A 23947-nucleotide genomic window follows, 5' to 3' on the forward strand; every position below is an offset into this window, starting at 1 on the left:
TTTTGTTCAGAAAGGATATCAGATGATATGATTAACTAACATTCCTACGTTTTACTAGGATACAATTTATATATATATATATATACACACCAAAGTTTGCCAAGGCATTAAATAGTTTGAGTATCTCAACAAATATTTTTGTTCCCCTGGGAAACACAATGCAACATCAAACCACTCAATCTATCTAAAGTATTGAGGTTCAGAAATAGGCTTCATTGCAGACGAATAAGTACTAGTTAGCACCATATCCAACATTTTCAACCTTCAGATTCATATACCCAATATCTCTTAATATTTCTTATTCCTCCTGAAGAAGTCAGTCAGCAAAAAGGGCACTCAAGGAGTAAATATGGCATTTCAACAATAGTAACATTTAGAAGGAATCTCCATCGATAATCACTGCACTAATAAAAATTAATAATACCTGGTACCCAATCTACCAAGAACCAAAAGGTAATCTAGAAAGAACAATACTATAATGAAAGAGGTATTAGGTCCAATTGCATGTTTAATTGTAGTAGTGTATGATAATGTACAATTAAATACTACCACAGACTAATTACTAATCAAGAATATAATTCCAACTGAAGTATCACACCTCAGCTTAAAGATGATTTCACTAGCTTCCTTAGCTCTGTTCCAATAACCTAAAATGCGCCTGCAGTATTTAATTGCTTGCCGATATATGTTTCATATATTTCCACAACAAGACGAGGATTAGTGTCCACCAGCTCCGCATAACATTCATTTTGAGTGAGCAGGTCCATGTTGTCCAAGATCACTGCCAAGGACGCACTTCGTAATTGTTTGCAATTGTATTGATATGCAAAGGCATAGTTAGAAATAGCTTTATTCCAATTCATTTTGGCGATCAAATACTTTTCACAATATGTCTTGAGATGCTTCACCTGATACTTTTCTCCTAAAACCAACAGGTTACAGGCCAATTCGTTATCAAGGGACGCTTCAGCAGTGTATAAATAATTAACAAAAGCACTAAGGGTATCATATGATATGTCAGAAATCTTGATGGTGCCACTCCGCCTTTCTGCCATATCGTTCTCAAGCATTGCTTTGAAAACAGGAGAGCGACTAACCTAATCGTATCATAAAATATCATTAGTTTCATTAAGAACAGCCAAAACACAAGAATAAATCATAGCAACATTTAACAACATCAATGTAGCAAATCTAATCAAGGATGCCTAACTGCACCGGAAAGCAACATCCAAAGTATTTGTGATGCTCCCCTCATTTATTGGTTAAATAAAACGGTCAGGGATTAAAAGATTGTGTTAAATTTCGTTAATCAAAATTGAGTACATATCCGAATTGAGCCCAATTCAATGCGGTGTAAACTAAAAGACTCTTGAATCCAATCTGCATACAGCTTCAGAGTCTATTCAGTATTCACATTCCATTGTCAAGGATTTCTTAAAGAAAATTACAAAAACAAAGATAAGAAGAAAGAAGCCAAATTTTGGATTAGGAAACAAGTTAGGTGGCATTTCCTTCTGTCCAGTTAACAGAATGAAATAACCAAAAGTACGAATAAATGATTGAAACAAGTTACAGCATCAGTTTATTTAAAAGTTATAGCCTTTCATGAGCAATACATATCCTTGGTAAAAATTGTTTCTCAACTCATTTGATCATTATTATAGCATATTATACTACTCCTTCACTCCTATCCTGACTTTGGACAAGATAGGTAACACCATCTAGTATACTATGGCATGTAATGTAAAAGTTTCTTGTCATCAACTTAAAGCTTGATTGCTTTAGCTGTCAGAAATCAGAGGGTCATTTGCTCGAAGCATTTTTTCCCCCTTTAGGAAAACATGCCTTGTGCCCCATATTTTGTGCAATTGCACAAGATAAAATTTCTGCCAAATAGCCAATTATTCACCTCCCTAGCATGGATTTCAAAATGACTCCTAAAAACCTAAAACCACATATGCTCTTGGTTATCAAACAGTCCAAATCATCACCATCCATTGCCAAACTAGTAAAAAAAAGGCTGCATCCTAAATAGACCCTAAAATAATAAAATTGTTCAAGTAGTTCCTAAGTACTGAATATCTATCAGTTTAGACCTAAGTTGTTGTATTTCAGTAAAATTCATCAAGTAATTTGAAGGGATTTTCAATATTTAAGGGACCACTCAACATGATTTCTAATACTTCTAGCACTACTCAAGTAATTTCATCTTGCTTTAAGGACCATTTAATTGACGGTTTACTCTAAATTCAAATGTTATATGCCAGATACGCATGAAACCTTATTCACACAAGTAAAATTTAGACTTTAAAAAAAAAAAACAAGTATAATTTAACTTCCACGAGCATAACCGCAAACCAAGCAAAAAATAAATAAAATAAAGGATCAATAAAAAATTGACCTCATAAACTGTTTACACATAACTTCAATTTTTCGTACAAATAAAAAATCAGCATAAACAAGGATCAATAAAAAATCAATTGGACAAAACTAAATCACAGTAACCACTTAAAATTGGAGAGCAACACGCATGCTTCGTCTCAATTGAAAGAGAAGAGAAGAAATTGGCTGACCAGAAGGTGCTTGTGAGCGGGAATGGGAACGGCGTCGGAGTCGTCGACGGGAACGAGGATGATATCGGCGGTGGAAGCGTTTAGATTGGGATAGGGGAGAGTGAGGAAGGAGACTTTGGATTTGAGCTCTTCGATCTCGCGGCGGAGCTCCTCCTCAGCCTCGTTGGCCTCCTGGTAGCACTCCCTGCAGGTTCCCGAGTCGTCCATGTCGTATTCCTCCTCGCACGAGAGGCACCGCATCACCAAGTCTGACGCATCGCTCTCGCTCCCGTTGCTGCTGCCCATAGACGCCGTGCACCGCCGCGGAGGCATCCTTCTCCGATTCCGTACCATGATGTGCTGTCTCTCACGCACGCTCCTAACAACAACAAAAAAAATAAAAAAAGAAGAAAAAACCCAACCTTGTATACTTAAGTAGTACTCAGTACTCACAAGAGAAACGTCGTTTGGTGATTCGTCAAACTTCTTCATTAATTTATTTTAATTAATTAATTAATTTTAAATTTTTTGTTAGGGTTTGTTTGTACAGAAAAAAATATTAGGGTTGTTTTTAATTTAAATTAATTCCATCTTTTACCTTTCCTAATTTTATATTTTTTTATAAACTGGTAATATTTTAAAATAATATTATATTTTTATTTAAATTATTCATTATAAATTTACAATATAATTTATATTTAAAAAAATATTTAATATATTTTAGTTGTAGTACAATTCATATATTTCAAAATATTTGTTAATAATATTTTTTAATTATGTAAAAATAAATAGTATTTATTATATGTAATGTACAAACTATATATATATATATATATATATGTATATCATTTAAATATGTTCTTAATATTATTATTTAACAAGTTATATGATAATAAAAAAAATTCTCCCCTTTTCATAACAAAAATTACAAATATGTTTAAGCCGTGTAAGGCTATTTAGGAATGTTTGGTAAGAGAGAAAAAAATTGATTTTCTAAAAATCTTAAATTACAAATTATATATATATATATATATATATATATATATTAAAATAACATTCTTAGGAAATAATTTCTCAAGAATGATTTTAATTAGGTTTCCAAAAAAAATCATAAAGAAAGTGGGAATCTAAACTTTTCCAACTTAAGAGAAAATTTTAATTATTTGAAAAGACTATATTACCATTTTTCAAATACAAAATTTGTTCACTTAGGGTTTATCATTTTCTAGAAACTTATCCACATGATTATATCTTTCTTTAATTTTGAAAAAATTATTTACTTTTGAAATTTGTAAAAAAATAAATCCTTCTTTATCTTTATTTTTTTAAAACGGAAATCTCCGACTATTTTATTAAATTTTTTTAACATGATGAAAATATTGTAATTCAATATCTAATATTATAGAAGTCATAATAATACTTCAACCAAGTAAAATATCGTCATAATTAAATCAAATAATCAATAATAGTAAAAATATTTTAAAATTATTTTTGTTCAATTTTATTTTGCAAATATTTTTTATAAGTTTATATAAATCTTGTAATTAAATTAGGTAAGTGTCATATAATAAAATTTGAGTAAAAAAAGATTTGATCAAATTATTTTAATAAAGCATATATTTGTAAAGAAAATCTTATATATTAGAAAAGTGCTACAGTAATCAAACTTTATGAACATTACTTTTAAAAAAATATGCTATCATTAACCAAACAAATTTTAATATGAAAAGACAATTTCCTCTTATGACGACAAATTTTCTAAATATTTAACAACACTGTGTAGTTATCTAAAATTCAAACTATAAACTACTGTTTAGTTAAAATAATTGATTTTCTTATTCATAAGAAAAAAATAAGTACTGCACTATACACTAAGAGTTTATAATAATTTACACGTTATTTTAATTATAAAATTTACCTTAGTATATAAAAACAGATGAAACATTAAATCAATTAAATGGAAAAATAAAATTTCAATACTTATTTTAAAACAATGAAATAACAAACCAAAAATGAACAGACAAAATAACATTGGCGTAGTACACCTGTTCCCACCTGTAATAATGAGAAAATGTTGAGAAAAGAACGCAATAAGAATTACAAAGAAAGTAAACAACACGCGAGTTCTAGCTGGCACACACAGTCAGCGTGCGAAGGAAACTGCGAAGACGCGTCGTCCGTTATCGGTTTCAAAATTACTCAGATGTCAGATACATAAATATATACATCTTTTTTCTTGTTCTTTTGATTAACACACATATAAAAAGAGTATTTGCTGCACTTCAACTCAGATTTCCACTACCGCATCCTCCTCCTTCAACTTGCAATTTTTCGTCATCATTTCTTTGGGGGCAACTGAGTGGAGTGTTTTGACTTCTGATAGGTTTTTTAGGGTTTCGCTTTAGGAGGCATTTGGGTAGTCAAATCTTGTCAAAATTTTGGATCTTTGAAGGTTGGTCGGTGGAAATTGTAAAACCCTATTTTTGTTCTTCTGCACCGCTTATTGTTGTTGTTATCTATATTTTCTTTTTTCTTTATGGGGACTGAGGATGGAACAAGCGATGCTGATAAAACGGAATTTGATGAACGAGTTCAGTGTTTGAAAGGTGCCGCAATGGATGGTGGGGTGGCAATTGTGGATGGGAATTGTGTTTCTGAAGAGGGCCAGCTCTTGAAAAGTGAAGCCATGAATGTTGGGGTTGCAATTGCTGATGAAAATGGTGTTGCTGAAGAGGGTAGGATCTGGAAAAGTGAAACCTTTTGTAATCGGGTGGCAGTTGCAGATAAAGGGGACTCTGGTGGAGTTGAATGTTTGCAAACATATAAGAGGCGTAAGAAGTCAAGTTCAAAAGGAGAAGTTCAGGAACAATGCAGAAAAAACGTGGAAACTTCAACTCACATAGCAGATCAGGTTTACTATCCTTTTTATTTATTTTTTGGTTTTTCAATTTGTGTACCTATGATGGCCAATTATTTGTTGTAGCGTGTCAATTTGCGTTAAGGGGTTTTTTAGAATTGTTTGACATGAATTGGAAAGGCACACATGAGTAAAACCTAAAAATGTTTTCAGCTAGCTATTTAGCTTGTAATCTACACTTGTGCTTGCAACTGGTAACCGTGCCTAGTTTTCAAAGGGATATGCTTGTTTTTGTGGGTGTGCATTAGTAATTAGTTATTTAGTTATAGTTGTTTTAGTCATAAACAGGAATAAAAGATGTGATTATGAAGAAGTATTATCCTTCTTAGGTTATTTGGAGCAGTGTTTGGTTACTTATAGGCACATCATTTAGCTGCCTGTTAATGTATCAGGTTTTAGGTTTTTGGTTACTTGCAATGACTTACAAATCAGTTAATATTTTAAAGCTTTATGATTGATATATAAAAGAAAAAAATATCAGCTGGAAAAAATGCTAATGTTTAATTAGAAGTCAATGCAACTTATTGTGCATATATTTTTTTTTCCATTGATGCTCTTGTTTTCTAGATGGTTTGTGGAGTTACTCGAAGTCTTATTTATATATCTTTAGTATACCATTTCTGCTTATAAAAATAAGCTAGCTAAGTAGATGAGATGCATTTGATTGACATTTTTGTAACTTTAGGTTACGTTGAGTTAAATTTGTGAATTGAATGACAGAAAAAATTATGAGAACGTCCACCCACAACTCTGGTTCATCAGTTTTATTTTAATTTTTGTTATTACTATTTCCAGTGTACCTATGCTGTTTTTAGTTAAAATCTATTATGTTCAGAGTTAAGTTGCAACTTAGGATAAGTATATATCAGAGTATGGACACATTGGAAAGGATATACAAGAATATATTGATCATGGACCATCCGTGGACTTTGATGGCAAGAGGGGACTAATTTACTATCTTTGCTTTGTTTGTGTTAGGCATTGCTACGATAAGATCCTCCTGTATCTACACATTTATTCTGGGGTATACTATAAATGGAGTCAGCCAAGTTGCAACCTATGTGCTAAATGCCGGGAATGCAATTTACTTTGATAAATTCATAGTTGATTATGTAGAAATTTGGTTGTACGAGGGGCTAAATTGCTTGGTTTATATAAGGAATGCCGCAATTTTCAATGATTTTATTGATAATAAGATAACATGCAGGTTAAGTATAAAATGATACCATATTGATGTGTACAAGATATGTAATTTGAGGGTTGAGATGCAAAAAACTGCACAGTAGGAAACATGTGATAAAATTGTCTTCCTTTTTTGTCATAGTTCAATAATAATTAATTTCTTCTATTTCATAAAAATCATGTTGTTTGGGTCCTACTTTTTTGTACATCACTAAACAGCATGGGACGATAAATACGGTTTCTTGTTTATATCTTCAACACTGTATTTTGATTATTTTTTTTATTGTAGGATGTGACGAAACCATGTGATGTAGCCTTATGCAATACTTCAGATGATTGCTCCCATGGACAGTGGGGAAATATTGTGCTAAAGCATTTATATCAGTCATTAGGTGATGGCAATGGCGGCATAGAGGGGTGCATAAGGGAAGCACTTATTCATTATCCTAAACATAATCATACCACTACAGTTATGGTTGGTTCTTCAGCTAGAACTACCTACATCCTGCTTACTCAACTTATCCTAAAGTATTTTTGGTCTCTTTTATTTTATGTTCCATCTTATTTTGTTTGCAGGAAACTTTTAAAATTGACAAAGATGGACAAGAATGCTCTTTGCAATTTGAGCCACTTTCTCATAGAACAGAGAAGGAAGCTAATGGGCATGCAGATGTCATGTGTAATGGAGGTTCTAGTGAATCACCTGACCATGGTGTGACTGAGATGTGTCAGCGTGTGCTCTGTAATGTTTTAACCTCAGAAAAATTCAGTTCATTATGTAAGGCTTTACTTGAAAATTTCCAGGGAATGAAGCCTGAAAGTGTACTTGACTTTACCGTCATGAATTCAAGGATGAAGGAGCAAGCTTATGAACAATCACCAACACTCTTCTTGTCAGATATTCAACAGGTAAATTTAAGTAGTCTCTTTTTAATTCAACAATTTGTTGATTCCTATATGATACAATTGAAAATTGTAGATGATCGAATATCTGATTTACCTTGAACCATGATGATGGGGTCTTAGGTCTTATCGATGATGCTTATGCATTCTTTGTTATCAATATAATATTTATTTCTAGATGTTATAACTAACAAAAGTTCAATCATGAGTATTTTATGCATTAAATATTTGAGTTTGATTAGCTCTTAACTCTCCAGTGAACAGATCCTTTCTTTGGACTGTAAACTGGGTTTTAGTTTTACTTATAATCAAGGGCAAAATAATTTCATATTTTAAGATAAATAATTTATTTTGTAAAATCTTTGCAGTGTTAGGTTGTGTGGTTTAGATTTTGAAAAATTGATTTATATATATATATAATCTCAATTTGATAACCTTGCAATATTCCTGATAATTTGGTCCTATTTTGTATTTATTAATTTTTAGCTTGCTACAGTGAAATTTTTTAAATATTGTTCTTTATCTTTTGAACACCCTGTTTCCTCCTGTTTTGAGCTGTGACCTGCAGCTACATCTGCAAGAACTCTACCATAAATAATTTTGTTTAGGGTTTGTTTGGTGTAGTCAATTGTATAGCCAATTTACCATTGAACAAACTAACCATATTAGTTTTTGGTTCTTATTTTGTACTAATTATGCTTTTAGGTTTGGAGAAAGCTTCAAGACGCTGGTAATGAGATTGTTGCTCTTGCCAAGAGCCTCTCTAACATGTCAAGAACTTCCTACTCTGAGCTGGTAATAAATTTCTTTGTCAAAGCTCTTAGGTTTCATTGTTTTCTTTGCTTCTGGATTTTATTGTGTTCTTCCTATGTATGTTGCTACTATTTGTTTTCCTTTTATGCAAACCCTAATTTTTCCTTACCTTTAGGTGGGAATTCCAGCACAGAGCACATTTCAAGATGAGAAGCAAGTGGTAAGAGTTTTAAAATTTTAGTCTTATGCTTCATAGATGATGATCATGAAGATGTCACTTGCTTTGACATATCTTCAAATTTTAGATAATTCTTTTCTCTAGCATCACATCTAAGGCAGCAGCCAGAGTCTGAGATACTATTGTTTTGCTAGGATATAGTAAGATACAATTTGTGTAGCTCTACGGACTATATATTGGAGAGACGTGTATCATCTGATATTTTGAGAAAATTTGAAATAATACTGTAAATGCAATCCATCTTACCTTTTAATGGCTGGGAATCAAATAGGTATATCTATATATCAATTTTGAAAAAAAATTACGAAAAAAAATTTTAAGAAGAAAATTTCCACATGCCATTGATAGTGGTGGAAACACATGCTGTTGATTCTTAATCAGGCCAGAATCTTAACAGCAGTGACCAAAATTGTACCTTTCCTTTTTCCTGTGTTTCATTGTAGGTGTAACTCTTGTACTGGGGAATCTTTGTGTCTGGCCCTTAGCTTTGTTTGTCTGTTTTGCTTGGCCAGACTCAGAGACCAGAAATTTCTTCATTTAATGTTTTTCTTTTGGAAACTGTTAAGTTATGAAGCATGAAGACATAGTTATATCCCCCACATGCAAGGAGACAATTAATTAATTATGTTGAAAATATTAGTTATTTTAGTAGTATCTTATGTCACGTGGTCCAATACAGTTTTTATCTGTCAAAGTTTTCTAAGATATATAATGGGATAGAATACTTGAAATTTAAGAAAAGGGTATGCTTATGGTACATGATGCTAACAACTGTGATTGTATCTATTTGATTTCATATGTATATAATTGGGGACAGTGGATTCCAACCATGATTATAGTACATGTTTCATGAATGAAAAGTAAATCGAACCCTACGTATTGCAAAATGTTTTTTTTTTTACCTTGAAAACCTTGTTTTCTGATGTTTGACTGAGAAAGACACAAATAATGCATTTACTGTTTCCTATGGCATTTTAAGGATTTGCTAGAATAAGTCAGGAATGGGATTTGTTTGCTCATGTAATATTTTATGTCTGAAAGTCCTGTCTGTAATCTTGCTAGATTTTGCAAACTTATCAATGATGCATAGAATGTTACACTTGAAAACCCTTGCCTTGTATTGGTACTAATTTGATTTGATATTGTTAGAGTTTTGCTTGAGATATTTATCAAAATGGTCATGAGAATTTTTTTAATTTTGTCATTTCATACAGTACTCCAACCAGGAATTTGACTGTTGCATGAAACCAGAACAGACACAAGCATGTGCTATGTACAAAATTTGCAGTTGCAAGTGTTGTGGAGAGAAGGCAGATGGCACAGACTGTTTGGTTTGTGATTCATGTGAAGAGATATACCATGTGTCCTGTATTGAGCCTGCAGTGAAAGAAATAATACCTCACAAAAGCTGGTATTGTGCCAATTGTACTGCTAATGTGATTGAATCTCTCCATGAGAATTGTGTGCTATGTGAAAGGTTAAATGATGCAAAGACCCTGGATGATGTAATTGGTGATGGAAGCTTTCCTACAATTGAGGAAACACAAAATGAATTTGAAGAGAATTCAAATTGCACCTCTGATGGAATTCAAGTTTCCATAGGTGAGGAAAAAACACCCAATTGCAAGATATGTGAAAATGAAGTGGATGGTGGAAAAATAAAAATATGTGGCCATCGGTTTTGCTCCAATAAATACTACCATGTAAGGTGTTTAACAATTAATCAGTTGAAGTCATATGGTCATTGTTGGTACTGCCCTTCTTGTTTATGCCGGGTTTGCTTAACTGATCAAGATGATGATCGGATTGTTCTGTGTGATGGCTGTGATCATGCATATCACATCTATTGCATGAAACCTCCGCGGACTTCTATTCCAAGAGGGAACTGGTTCTGCAGAAAATGTGATGCTGGAATACAAGCAATCCACCAGGCTAAAAAGGCATATGAGTTTAACAAGCCAAGAAGAAATGGTGAAGATGCTGCAAAGCCAAATGCCAATCTTGAAAAGAAACACAACAATAAACGTGCACGGGAATTGGAAAGTGGTGGAGCAATGGACATGCTTTTAACTGCAGCCAATACTCTGAATTTTGAAGAGAAAGAGGCGGCAAGCCACATCAAGTTACAGAGAACATGAATTTTGTGGTGGGCTTCGTTAACCTTCCAGTTATTGTTAGTAGTGACTTTAACTTCATATTTGTTGACTGTTAATACACAGTATTTTGCATTTGCTGCATTTTTTGAATGACTGATATTTTGGTAGGCTGTAAAACTTTCATAGATTTTCCGACATTTTGATACATCACATGGAAAGACATGACTAGAGAGGCTAAAGAGCAAAAGGCATAATCTGAAGCTGCTCTAAGTGCCATCTGTCAGAGTAAGCAGGTCAGATACTGTAGCATATAGACTATAGGCTATAGACATGGTTGATATGAAGTTTAATTGGCTGCTTTGCTTGTTTCATTCAGAATATTGTATTTGGGGTTGGGATGTTGTAAGCCAATATTTCCCAATAGTTGTAAGTTCTGTTACTTTCGAAAATTAAAAGAATGGAGATTTTTCCCCCTCATGGTTTAGAATTTAATATTTTGTTACCATTTCTGTATAGAGCTTATTCTGCATTGATGCACTTGATAGTTGATCAAATATATTTTGCCTTTTCAAGTACCACGTACCAGCACTCTTCCAGTTGTTGTTTGTTTTGGGAGTTCAGAAGGGGCTAGTTAAGGTTGGTAACATGATATTTGATGGTAAATGGTTGCAGCCCAAAAGTCTTGGTGTTGTTTAGGTTCAGTTTTAAATAGCTTGAGGTAAGTTCTAGCTTACAAATAAGCCCTTGTAAGGTTATAGGCTTTTGTAGAAAAGTTAGATGAAGAAATTGCTGAAAATGTTGAAGAATATTAGTTGATTTTATATTACGAGAGAAGTTTGATTTATTTCAGTTTTTTAATTTTTATCTTTTGTTTCTTGTACAATTTAAGAATATACACGAACTCCTCCTAACTGTTTAAGAGCTTTGGAAGCTGCTTTCTCACCAAGCTTTGGTGTGTCTCTAACCAGCATTTATTGGGAGTGCTTTCATCAATGGCTCTTCTTTTTTTGTAAGAACATCCATTAATCTTTTAGATAACAAATTCATCCCAAGTTTTTTTTTTCTTATTCAATATTTTAGATGCAAAGTTTCTAATAATTATGTTAAATGATTAATCTTTGTTGAAGAAATTGATTTGATGATCTTTAATAAAATCTCCTATCTTGACAGTTTCTTTTATCCACACAATTCAGAAACGAAACATGACTTAAAAACTCAAACTGAGTTTGAGTCATACAACATAATGTTGCTAACCCAACCTAAGTTGATTCAACATAAATATGTCAGTATTTTATTTTAATTTTGCACCAAAATGCATCAACATGGGATTAAAAGGAGCTATGATAGATGAATACTCCCATGATTCAATCAACTTCAAAGTGAACCTGTTCAGTGTCCAACTCCCCAACATCCTCCTCCTTGGGTGCCCATCGCTGTCGTCGTCTGTGAGGCCTTCCTCCTTCGCAGAAATGACCAAGAAGGAAGGGACTGATAAGTGCCTCATCTTTGACATATGGGACAGTTTATGTGAGAAGATAACCACACATCAATACAATGCTGTTGGAAAATATGTTCACATTTTGGTTGAATCTTTACCATGTCACACTCTTCAAACTCGCTCAAGCACACTGCACACTCCACTGCCACATTCTCCTTCACGGTTGAGTAAACAAAGTCAGGGCACTTATTGATCACTTCTTGGTCGCTTTTGAGGCAGAGGCAGGTGTCACTGATGGCGGCAACGGGAACTTGAGGAGGTGGACATTGAGGAGTCAGACACTGGACATGTTGACTCTGAGGTTGCTTCTTAACAGTTTTTTTTATCCACAAAATTCAGAAACGAAAGATGACTTAAAAAATCAAATTGAGTTTGAGTGAGACAACTTAACGTTGCTAACCCAACCTAAGTTTGATTCAACATAACAATGTCAAATTTTTATTTTAATTTTGCATCAAAATGCTCCTACACGGGATTAAAAGGAGCTGTGATGATGAATCCTCCCATGATTCAAGCAACTTCAGATTGAACCTGTCTTGTGTCCATGTGTCCAACTCCACAGCGTCCTCATCCTTGGGTTCCGTCGCTGTTGTCGTCTTTGGTGCCTTCCTGCTTTGCAGAAACGACCAAGTTATCGATAAGTGCATCGTCTTTGACAAATGGGACAGTTTATGCCAGAGGATAACCACACATCAATACATTGCTGGTGGAAAACCTGTTTTCACATTTTGGCATCATCTTTACCATGTGGCACTCTTCAAACTCGCTCAAGCACACCACACCCTCCACTGCCACATTCTCCTTCACCGTCGAGTAAACAAGGACAAGGGCACTTATCGATCACTTCTTGGTTGCCTTCGAGGCAGAGGGTGGCGTCGTTGATGGCTATGATGGGGGCCTGAGGAGGAGGACGCTGGAGAGTCCGACATTGGACATGTTTACTCTGAGGTTGCTTCTTAACAGTTTTTCTTATCTACAAAATTCAGAAATGAAACATGACTGTTAAAGGTATGAGACTACATTGTTGAAGGGTCTTAGTTGAGTGAAATTATGTCTGAGTGTCTTGGTTTCAATCCATATGGCAGCAAATTAACCTTCCAATATGAATGCAATAAAGCTGTTTTAGTTTATCTACTATGATTGCTTTTGAGTAGACTTATGGATCACTTCTTGATTGCTTTTGAGGCAGAGACAGGCGTCACTGATGATAAAAGTGTCATTATTTTATTTTATTTTGCATCAAAATGTACCAATACCAGGGAAAAGGAGCTATGATGGATGAATCCTCCCATGATTCAAGCAACTTCAGAGTGGACCTGTCCATTGTCCTCCTCCTTGGGTCCCCTTAGCTGTTATTGTCTGCCGCACCTGCCTTCTTCCCAGAAATGACCAAGAAGTGATTGATAAGTGTCTCATCTTTGACAAATGGGACAGTTTATGCGAGAGGACAACCACACATCAATACAATTCTGGTGGAAAACACATGTTCACATTTTGGCAGCCTCTTTACCATGTCGCACTCTTCAAACTCGTCTAAGCACACCGCACACTTCATTGCCACATTTTCTTTCACCGGTGAGTAAATGAAGACACAGGGCACTTATCGAACACTTCTTGGTCGCTTTTGAGGCAGAGTGGTGTGTGGTTGACGGCTATGATGGGGACCCGAGGAGGAGGATGTTGGGGAGTCGGACACTGGACATGTTTACTTTGATATTGCTTGAGTCATGGGAGGATTCATTCATTATAGCTCCTTTTATTCCCATAGTGCATTTTGATGCAAAATTAAAATAAAATAATGTCACTTTTATTTTGAATCAATTTAGGCCGGGTTAGCAATATTATGTTGTTTGATTCTTTAAGTCATATTTCGTTTCTAAATTTTGTGGATAAAAAGATGCTGTTAAGATAAGAGATTTTATTAAAGTTTGTCAGATTAATTTTTTCGACAAAGATGAATCATTAACATAATTATTAAAAACTTTGCATCTAAAATTGAAAAAGAAAAGATACTTAATTGGGGTTTCTCTCGAGAATATTTTCAGTTTGTTTATCCACAACGTTTGTTCGGGGCATTGATTACTTTGATTTAAAATTTACTCTTGTACATCGTTTTTTCTCCTAGGCTATTGATGTGGGATATACAGTAATTTTTTACATTTTGCTAATGTACTTATGTTGTGGGCTAAGGTGAACTTGCTAAAAACTGATTCACCATAAGGCATTTGAATTTACCGTTACATATATTAATAAAATAATGAATGAGTGAGATTTTTTTTACCTGCTGGTGTATAACGACCCGTTCGGTGAAATTGACACAGTCGCACAACCATTGCTCTTAAGCACAAAGAGTTTCTCCCAATGCCTTCTCAAACTCAAACGAAAGCACCATAGCCTGAACTGATTCTCAGATCTGGGTTTTCTTCAAATCTGTTTTCTATTTTTTTTCAGATGTGGGCTTTGTTTTCTTCAGATCTGAGATTTTCCCCTTCAAATCTGGGTTTTGCGTAAGTATGTGTTTTAAGCTCTGCTCCTCAAAGGTGTTGTGCCTCAACAAATGCGGCAGAAACAGTAAGAAAATTCATAGATATGAGATTTTGCGACAGAGAGGTGTTGGACATTCATAGATCCGAGTTTTTTCTTCTTCTTCCAGATTTGGGTGTTTTGGAAACCTTTTATGATGGATAAGTTGCGTGTATATGTTCATTGATGCTATTGCTATTAGAGGTTGTTATTCGCTGGAATTTCTTTACTGTTGCAGTGGAATTTTTTTTTCTTCCCTAGTTTAAGCTGATTATGGATGTCGTGTTTTAATTGAAATGGAGATAATAGAAATTTGTAATCGGGTGGAAAAGTTCCCCTTGTTCATTGATTGGCGTTTATACATGTCTTTATAGCATTGTTAATTTCTGCACTTTCTTGATTTGTATAGTTAGGTTCTGGGGACAAAATTTTGTATTTAATTTGGGAGCCATGTGAAAGGTTCTGTGTACAAGCATAAATCAATGTCTTTTGATTCCATTGTGATGGCTTCCTTGGTTCATACATGCATTAAATATGACCAAATTAAAAATGCCCATGAATTGTTTGATAGAATGACTGAGAATGAATTGAAATTTATTGGAAAGTTGTATCCAGAACTTAATTTTCTTGCAAATCAAACTGATATCAGATTTGGTAATTGAAACCAGTGTAGTTTGTGTTGAATGTGATAGAAAGGATTCACAGGTAATGTGTTAGGAAGAAGACAAATGATCAGTATAGGATGGACATAGGAGGCTCTCATTTGTAAATTTTATATTTTTCATGTAACCGGGTGTTATCTCCTATAGCAGGTCATAAATGGTGCATCAGTTTTTAACTACTTCACCGTAGCCAGAACCCGTTCTTATTTAATTTCTCACGCCCGCCATACATCTATAAACCGATCTATGCCAATTGATGTACAAGTCAAATAGAGAAAATCACAGATGCCATATTCTAATTAATCTATTTACAGATGCGGTACAAAACTGAACTACTACTTTTTTTTTTTTGGGAAAAAATGTAAATTATATTAAATCCAAAATGATACAATAATAAACGGGGTATACCCCGCACTTAAAGAAAATCAAAAGTCTCCCTAATACAAGAAGACATATATCAAGATGTTAAAACAAATGCAACAGGTGCGCTTGTCTATACATAAGAAACTTAATCTTGCTAATAACCTCTATGACAGAAAATTGATAATCTTAAAAAAAATCAGCTTGTTCCTAGACAGCCAAATGCAGACTGTAATTGCTATAGCCAGACAACGTAATTTTCCTTGAACACCTGATGTGGATCTGCCCCTAATTAAAGAGTCAGTAATGCGCTGTAAAGAAGTGAAACGCCTGCGGAAAGGAGTCAAATCACGAATGTGAGCCCAAACTTGGAGAGATTTCCTGCAAGAAAAGAACAAATGAGCATTTGACTCAGGCTCATTTGAACATAAAGGACAGAGGGAACCCTTGTTCAAAAAAGCAACTTTGTCAAGAGTAAGCAGCCGATTCCTTTTAGCAAGCCACAAAATGAAAGACATCTTAGGGGGGATTGCTGGGTTCCATATAACAGAACACCAACTAACAGTAGGCTTAACACCTCTAATGTATTCATAGACTTTGTCAACAAGCAATTGTTCATTGGTGCTCCAAGATTGAATCTTCTTTTTGGCCTATTCCGTACTTAGCTCTTTAGAGATAATAAAGTCCCTTATTTGAATGATTTTCTTTATCAAAACTGAATCTGATGAAGAAGAATTATAATTTCACATATCGCTCCCTCTGAAATAGTAATGGTGAACCCACCGAACCCATAGAGAATCTTTCTTACAATGAAAGTCCCACAGAATACGGGAAAGAAGCACAAGGTTCCCGTCCTTGATATTAAAAAGGCCTAACCCCCCTTCTTTTTTCGGAGAACAAATTATTGACCAAGCAACCAAGGACTTGTGTTTACCAATATCCGCTTTGCTCCACAGAAAATTACGGTACGAAGCGTTGATAAGAAAAGTGCATTTTCTTATGTTCAATTGGTGCCTTTTCCGTCGTTTTTGGCATCTCCTCGTCCAATATCCAAATAGAAAAAAATAATATTTTGATACATTGAAGTTGAGGATAGTGCGAATGCGGAAAATAAGTGAATTCTCTTATCTAATATTTCAGCTCCCGAATAAACTGTTATCATGGGAAAAAGAAAAAGAGAAAAATTGGATTTTCAAGTCAGTAAAGTCAAAGAAACCAAAATAATATATCCGATAAAGATTGCGAAAGTTCTTGAGATTCAGATCAGACCTAACACGTTTGATTCACAGTCCAAGTAAGGAGCATCAACATATCTTTTTGCCATAAATTGTGTTAATCTGCCATCAAAATAATGTAGGTTACAAACTTATAATTTCATCTTTTTTTTTCTTTTGTGCCGGCGTTTGCTTTTAATTTTGCGGATGCATTGAGACTTACAATGTGTTTGGTAGTGATGAATGAAAAAAAAAGAAGAAGAAGGAAATGGTGGAGGAACAGAAATAGATGAAAAGAGAGTTAAAAAAAGATGAAATAATTAAACTATAGTGGTTAGGTAAAAAATAAAAGAAAAAAAAATTAAAATTAAACAATTATGAAATTTCTATTTTACCACCCCAACCCTAAAGAAAATTGCTTGACAAAGTTTTTTTCTTTTAAGTTAGATGACATAATTGATTATGTTGAGTTTTTTTTTTTTTTTCAAATGAATGAGCATAATTTATTATGTTATCAGCATAATCAATTATGATCTTTGACCAGAAAGTATACGATAAGATTCGGTTTTAGTAGTTTATACCCATATTTGTTCCTAACTTGCAGGGTGTGCTGGGAAACTTTGGTGGGCAATTGGGAAAACATATGTATGTGGGTTCATTAGAATGCCAACTGGCTGGAGTAAAACTATGTTTTTGTAATGACTTTAGTACTTCTTCTGCACATTAAAATATTCGTTTGCCTATAAAAGGCATAACGATTATGTAGGTAAAAAAAAAAATAACTAAAGAGTATTACAAGAACATTCCATGTTAAACGGCTATTATTGTTCATTTCTTCCTCTTTAACCTCATCTTTGAGGTGAAAGTTTTTCAGACGAGTCCCACGTTATTCATCTCCTTTCAGTTGCATTTCACCCATTCCAAACAAGCGTGTGTTTCCTCTTTCACCTCAATTGACTGCTGTCAAACTCTCAGCTTTTCTTTTTCACACGTTCCAAACACAATGTAAATATTTTGTTGTATTTGTATCTATTTTATGCCAACTCCTTGGCATATAGTGTGTTCAGATGGATTCCATTTTTATTAATTTGATTATAGAAAAGTATAATTATTATGCATAATAAAATTAGGTTAAATTAATTTTTTCTCTCCTTTAATTCTTAATATGCGATCTTGATTCTCTTAATTTTTTTCCTCAATTTTAATCCTCAAAATTTTAAAAAATCTGTACTTTTAGTTCAATTTTGTATATATTTTATTTATTTTTATTTTGATTCAATTGAATTTTAGATCTAACATAGTTATACCTTCAAGAAATAATTTAATCATAAAATATATAAAAAAATAAAGGCATGCAAAATTGTAGATTTTATAAAATTTGAGACTAAATTTGTGAAAAAAATAGGAGACCCAAAACTATAAATAATAAATTAAAGAGTGACCAGAATTGTAATTTTATAAAAAAATTACTCAGTTTGAAAATTTTCTTTCCGCTGCATTCTAGCAAAGTTAGATGTGCATCCAGAAAGCACCATACATTTTGCCTTTTAGTCTTTTACGTTGGCCATATTTATAGAAAATTTATTGCATCGGACAAATTTTATAGAAAATTTATGCTATTAGAAGAATTTTAAAGTTCAATGAAACTTTAAGTACTATATATCTTGATTCTAAGATAGTAAATTCTCGAAAGATAGTAAATTCTCGAACAACTAGGCCGTGTTGTCTAAATCATTATTACAATATCCAAACTCTTAAAACAATCGTGACATACAACGATTATGTTACATTTAATTTCTCTTACGAAGAAAGTTACCACATTTATTCTTAAAAAAGATACCCATAAATACATAAACATAAGCAGTAGTAGTATTTGTAACTATTTATCAACATGGATAACTACGTAAAAGCACAGTCTCCATTGCCACACCAGGACCAAACCCTAATAAAATCCCCCACTCTAACCCTTCACCGGTTGTGCTCTTCCCCTCAGTCTTGGACCTGTTCCTCATCTCATCCAAGATAAAAATCACAGTTGGACTCCACATGTTCCCGTGTTGGCTCAGCACGTGCCATGTCGCACTCAGCTTCTCTTTCTCTAACCCTAGCTTCTCTTCAACCCCACTCACAATAACAGCCCCACCCGGATGAATTGCATAGAAAAACTTGTTCCAATCAATTTCGTCGACGAAACCAACTTCACCCAACTCATCAACCAAACACTTCTTCACATTGTTAGTTACAATATTGGGAATGTCCTTATCCAAATAATAAACCAACCTATTCTCTTGTTGACTTCCTTTGATCGCATTCTCGGTGTCAGGCACAGTGGTTTGCGAAGCCAACACGAGTTCGAAGAGTGGATGCTCGATGGAGTGCTTAGGATCCGCGCCAATGATGACGGCGGCGGCACCGTCTCCGAACAGAGCCTGTCCTACGAGAACCTCAACGTTGGATTCGCTAGGAGCGCGAAACGAGGCAAACATGGTCTCGGAACAGACGGCAAGAACACGTGAGCCAGGGTTGTTCTCCGCGATATCTTTGGCAACGCGGAGAATGGTGCCGCCAGCGTGGCAACCGTGGCTGAAGAGCATGAGGCGGTTGACCGTTGAGCGGAGTCCAAGTTGTTTGGAGAGGTAGTGGTCAGGACCGGGAACGGAGCCGAAGCAAGAAGTGGTGTAGAAGATGAGGTGTGTGATTTCTGATAAGGGTTCGCCCCATTCCTTAATGGCCTTTGATGCTGCTTCCATACCTAATTTTATTACCTGTTCCGTGGGGACATTCTGTCGTGTCTCCAAGGGAAGGCCATCGTACGTGCCGCTGTCTGAGTTCTGCTTTAGGTATTCTTCCGTGTGGACTATGTGTCGCTTTTCTATCTTTGAATTCTCGCCTTTGCTCCGGAATATCAGTATATGCATGCATACGCAAATATTCATTTGAGTCAAACATATGATATGACCATGAATTTCAATTTTCAAGTACAACACGTCCCAGATTATTAGTTTATTTATTTTTAATGAATATTAACCTTATTTTAACGATGTTCCAGAAGTGTGAACTTCTCACATTATTACTATTTTTATAACAAATTTATCTATAATTTTATATTTTCGGGAATTAAAATTTCAAAACATAAATAAAAAAAGACAATGCTCCTTCTCTCATTTCTTGCCTAAACGTTAGGTAGTATTTCTTTTCTTCCTTCCTGGCTACTTTCTTTCCCCTAAATCATTAAAAATTATAAAGTGCCTGTTAAAAATTAAAAAGTATAACATTTAATATTTTCATTTTAAACCATTTAAAAGTTTTGGTTCATAACATTTGTTTAATAATTAGCTTAAAGACAAAACAATATTTTTTGTTTGTTTGTCCACTTGTATTTTTCTTTAAAATTAATTATGCTAAGAATATGATCAAATATTAAACGTGAACAGTTCTTCTAATAGACATCCGAACATTAATTTATTACTTTGTAAGAAACTAGCTTCTCACAAGGAGATGATATATAGAACCTCAATCCAAGACAAGGAAAGCTTTCAATTACCACAAAAAATTGAGCGAAGGCTGAACATATATGTAACTATTTAGATGCCATACTCTATCTTACTCTATCCCATCAACCCCGTGAGTTTTAATTCCTTGTGAATGGTATCATCATTAACTCAAAAATTTTATTAAAATAACAAATTGAGTTTTGTTGTAATAAAAGCATAGACTAGAAATGGTTACCTTTTAAAAATATTAAATCTTTGTAATCCAAGATTATTATAAACAAATAAATAAGTCTTTAAAATAGCTTTCCATAGGCAAAATCAAAACTATGATAACAACTTATTATTTTTTCGATGATATATAAAAGATAAGACAACTCTATATCTACAGTTATATATGAAAATAGATAGCAAAAGGTCTTTTAAATTTAGTTTTAAAGTAAATTAACAATAAAGAATATACTAATTATTTTTAAATTTTTTTTATAAATACAAATTTTCTTAGGTAATTTTAATTAAATTTATTTGTAATTAAACACTTAAAGGAAAAGAAAATTTTAAAAAAATGAACCAAGTTTGTTCTGTAAGCCAAAATTAACTTGAGCTGTTAACTTTTATAAGAAGTTGTTTTCATTTAACTTCTTTAATAATTTTTCTAAAAAAATTAAGATACATAAGTTGATTTTATCTTACGAAAAGATTAATATAGTTTACGTTTTTCTTAAGTATTTATGAAATAGAACAATAAACACATGCATTCATTCAAAGAGTTATCAGAAAAATATATGCAAGAGAAAGTGATGCAAATATGAGAAACATACAAATGCGCTTGAACTTTTGCTTCAAGCGGTGCAAATGGTCGCTATTGGTGACCCGAAAGTAGAAGTCAGGATAATCCTCCTGAAGGATGAAATTGGGTGGATTTGCTGTGCCAATGGCTAGGACTGTGGCCACAGCTTTGCCTCCTCCAATTTGTTCTGCCCTCTCCATTCCTTTATTAATGTCCAATTTGATTGGCTTACCAAATATAGGTCTTTTTAAAATATTTCAAAATACTTTGAGGACAAAAGGAAGACTGCACTTATTTATAACTGCTGCTGCATTAACTAGGGCTGCCTAACTAAGCCCATATGACGAACCTACCCCAACCCCCAACTTAATTGCCCAAGCCCAATTAGTAATCCTCTTGGCCTTTTCAGTCATTGTCTATTGTCAGTTCTCACGTGGGATAGTTTCCATTATTTATGTTTTGTGCTGAGAGATGTGACTGAGATGGAGAAAAGTCAAAGTTGGAGACGAACGATCGCGAGAGAGGGGGAGGTGGAGTTTACTAATAGTAAATTTTCATTTCAGAAACTGAGATTTTTCTCTCGAAATCCTTTTACTTTTTAAATACTCAAATCCTTTTACTTTTTCTCTCTCTGTCTCTTCTTTAGATATCTTCTTTCTTTAGCTAATGTTATCTTAGTATTTTAATAAGCAAATGTTATCTCGTATCCATAAAATTTGATTAAAAAATTTAAAATAAAAATATTTTTATTGAATCAAGAAAAATTACATTGTTCATATTTTTTTATACTCTCTTATGTTTTTACAATAATTATTTTTTTAATTACTTAATTAATGACTTAAGGATACTGATTAATAATATTCTTAAAGTTGAAATTTAGTACTTTTAATTAAAATGAGTGTTTTTGTCTTTATAGCTACTAATATTAACTTTATTGTATAAGTTATGGAGGACAAATTATATTGGATAATATACTAAATAAAATTATTTAGACCCACAAAGGATCGTGAGAAAATAACAAAGATTACACCATAAAAAAAAATAATAACAAACACAAAAATTTAATGTGATTCGATACCTCTTGTCTACATCCACAAAATCGTCTCAAAAGTATTTTCCTATCATAAAAATTATTACAAGATTATAACTCACCCCAAATAGTATATCACTCTACGAACCAGAGTACCTCACTCAATAATCACAATAAATGATAACATTATCACACAAAGACACTTTCCTCTCAATAGAATGACTTTGTTTCACAATTTTTTTCACATTTTCTTCGTGTATTGTTTCTCCACTAATTTTATTCTCTATTTATAGTGAAGATTGTCACCAACTATAATAAATTGTTCTCTTAGAAATTGAAACAAAAATAACTTTCAATACATCCATTCAAACAAGTTTCCTCTAGTAAAATACAACATTTACTTTATATTTAAATCGTCTAAACTTTACTAATAACAATTAAATTTCTAATATACATATGTCTTATCTTTGACTTGAAACTTTACCGATTCTAATTTTAATTGAAGAACAATAAGAAAAGGCCTATGATGTATGGTAACCTAATGAATGGGGCCTAAGAGGCTAGCTTGTTTACCGCTAATGGCCGCACAACATATCAGGTATGACTTTGAACGATGCTTTCTCACCCCTATGAAAAGCACTGGAAGTGTTACACATTATGAAGTTGAGGCTAGCTAGTTCGGAAATTAAATAAGTGAACTCTCTTATCTAATTTTCAGCTCCCGTACGTATCAACTGTTACAATGGGAAAAAGATAAATTCGATTTAGTTTTCATGTCAGTCATAGAACTCAAATAATATATGCGATAAAGAGTGCCAATTGCCAAAGTTCTGAAGTTTTATATTTCTCAATTGGTGAGCCACAGTATATGTTAATTAACTGTATTTGGCAGTACTGGTCTAGACTAGACTCGAGAGATTCGAATCAGACCTAACTAGATTTGGCCCATACATAAATCTATCTTATATAGGTCCTACCAGGAGAAACATTTAATTTATTTGCTCGACAGCTTTAGGAATAGAAGGTACAAAAAGTGAAAAATATCATCAGAAAGGAGAGAGATAAAGAAGAGTGAATGAAAAATAGGTACAAAAATTGAGGAAAGGAAAATCATGGTTGATTAAAACTTAAAAGCCTTTAAAATCTAATCAAAGGAATATACAATTGCTAATTGAAGTTCCTGATGAGAATCATGAAACTGGTCAAATACAGGCTAAAGGCCCAAGTGGAGAAGGACAAAGCCCCCGAGTGGAGAAGGATGAAGGCCCAAGTGGAGAAGGATGAAGGCCCAAGTGGAGAAGGATGAAGGCCCAGAGGCAGAGACACTATCAAGACTATTAATTGTTGCTGAAGGCCCAAACTAATTTGAAGGCCCAAGTTAAATAAGTTTTTAGTTATAATTTATTTTTATTGTAATTTTGGCCCAAATTGTTTAAAAGGCCCATGTCTATTTTTATCTTTTTGTTCAGATACACTATAAGTATTGGTTTTTATTTTCAATAAAGAAAACTTTTGGCATTTTGATAAAATTTGGTGAGAGTTTCTCTCTGGGTTCCTTGTTGAACCAATTATCAGACTTATCAAGGTAATCCTTGTGGCGTCTACCCAGACTTATCTTCCTTCACCGGAAGTGGCGTCTACCCAGACTTATCTTCCTTCACCGGAAGTGGCGTCTACCCGGACTTATCTTCCTTCATTGAAAGTGGCGTCTACCCAGACTTATCTTCCTTCACTGGAA

At 33.6% G+C, this 23947-nt stretch overlaps 3 protein-coding genes across 8 annotated transcripts; 1 reads left to right on the plus strand and 2 right to left on the minus strand.

Moving 5' to 3' along the window:
- Window positions 1-350: 350 nt before the first annotated feature.
- On the minus strand, window positions 351-2966 carry LOC114415460 (BTB/POZ domain-containing protein At4g08455). Its single transcript, XM_028380147.1, has 2 exons — window positions 2574-2966; window positions 351-1097 (listed from the first exon to the last, which is right to left on the minus strand). Exons 1-2 carry the CDS (start codon window positions 2904-2906, stop codon window positions 648-650), a joined length of 783 nt encoding a protein of 260 aa, XP_028235948.1. The 5' UTR covers window positions 2907-2966; the 3' UTR covers window positions 351-647.
- A 1691-nt stretch (window positions 2967-4657) lies between these two features.
- Window positions 4658-15160, plus strand: LOC114415461 (PHD finger protein EHD3-like). Of its 6 annotated transcripts, none has more exons than XR_003667361.1 (7): window positions 4658-5463; window positions 6941-7126; window positions 7228-7560; window positions 8260-8349; window positions 8483-8527; window positions 9760-10934; window positions 14591-15160. XR_003667361.1 is itself a non-coding variant. In XM_028380149.1 (7 exons), the coding sequence occupies exons 1-6, from the start codon at window positions 5089-5091 to the stop codon at window positions 10681-10683; spliced, it is 1953 nt and encodes a 650-aa protein (XP_028235950.1). In that variant the 5' UTR covers window positions 4658-5088; the 3' UTR covers window positions 10684-10691; window positions 10810-11462. The 6 variants fall into 6 exon arrangements, 5 of the variants coding, with proteins under 5 accessions (XP_028235950.1, XP_028235952.1, XP_028235954.1 ...); XM_028380149.1 differs by lacking the exon at window positions 14591-15160 and having other exon boundaries at window positions 9760-10691; window positions 10810-11462; XM_028380151.1 differs by lacking the exon at window positions 14591-15160 and having other exon boundaries at window positions 9760-10691; window positions 10828-11462.
- Window positions 15161-18599: 3439 nt separating this feature from the next.
- Window positions 18600-21448, minus strand: LOC114415463 (chalcone synthase-like). Its single transcript, XM_028380154.1, has 2 exons — window positions 21211-21448; window positions 18600-19788 (listed from the first exon to the last, which is right to left on the minus strand). Exons 1-2 carry the CDS (start codon window positions 21377-21379, stop codon window positions 18785-18787), a joined length of 1173 nt encoding a protein of 390 aa, XP_028235955.1. The 5' UTR covers window positions 21380-21448; the 3' UTR covers window positions 18600-18784.
- Window positions 21449-23947: the final 2499 nt, after the last annotated feature.

This window comes from Glycine soja, chromosome 6 (genome assembly GCF_004193775.1).
Source record: "Glycine soja cultivar W05 chromosome 6, ASM419377v2, whole genome shotgun sequence".
Taxonomy (NCBI): domain Eukaryota; kingdom Viridiplantae; phylum Streptophyta; class Magnoliopsida; order Fabales; family Fabaceae; genus Glycine; species Glycine soja.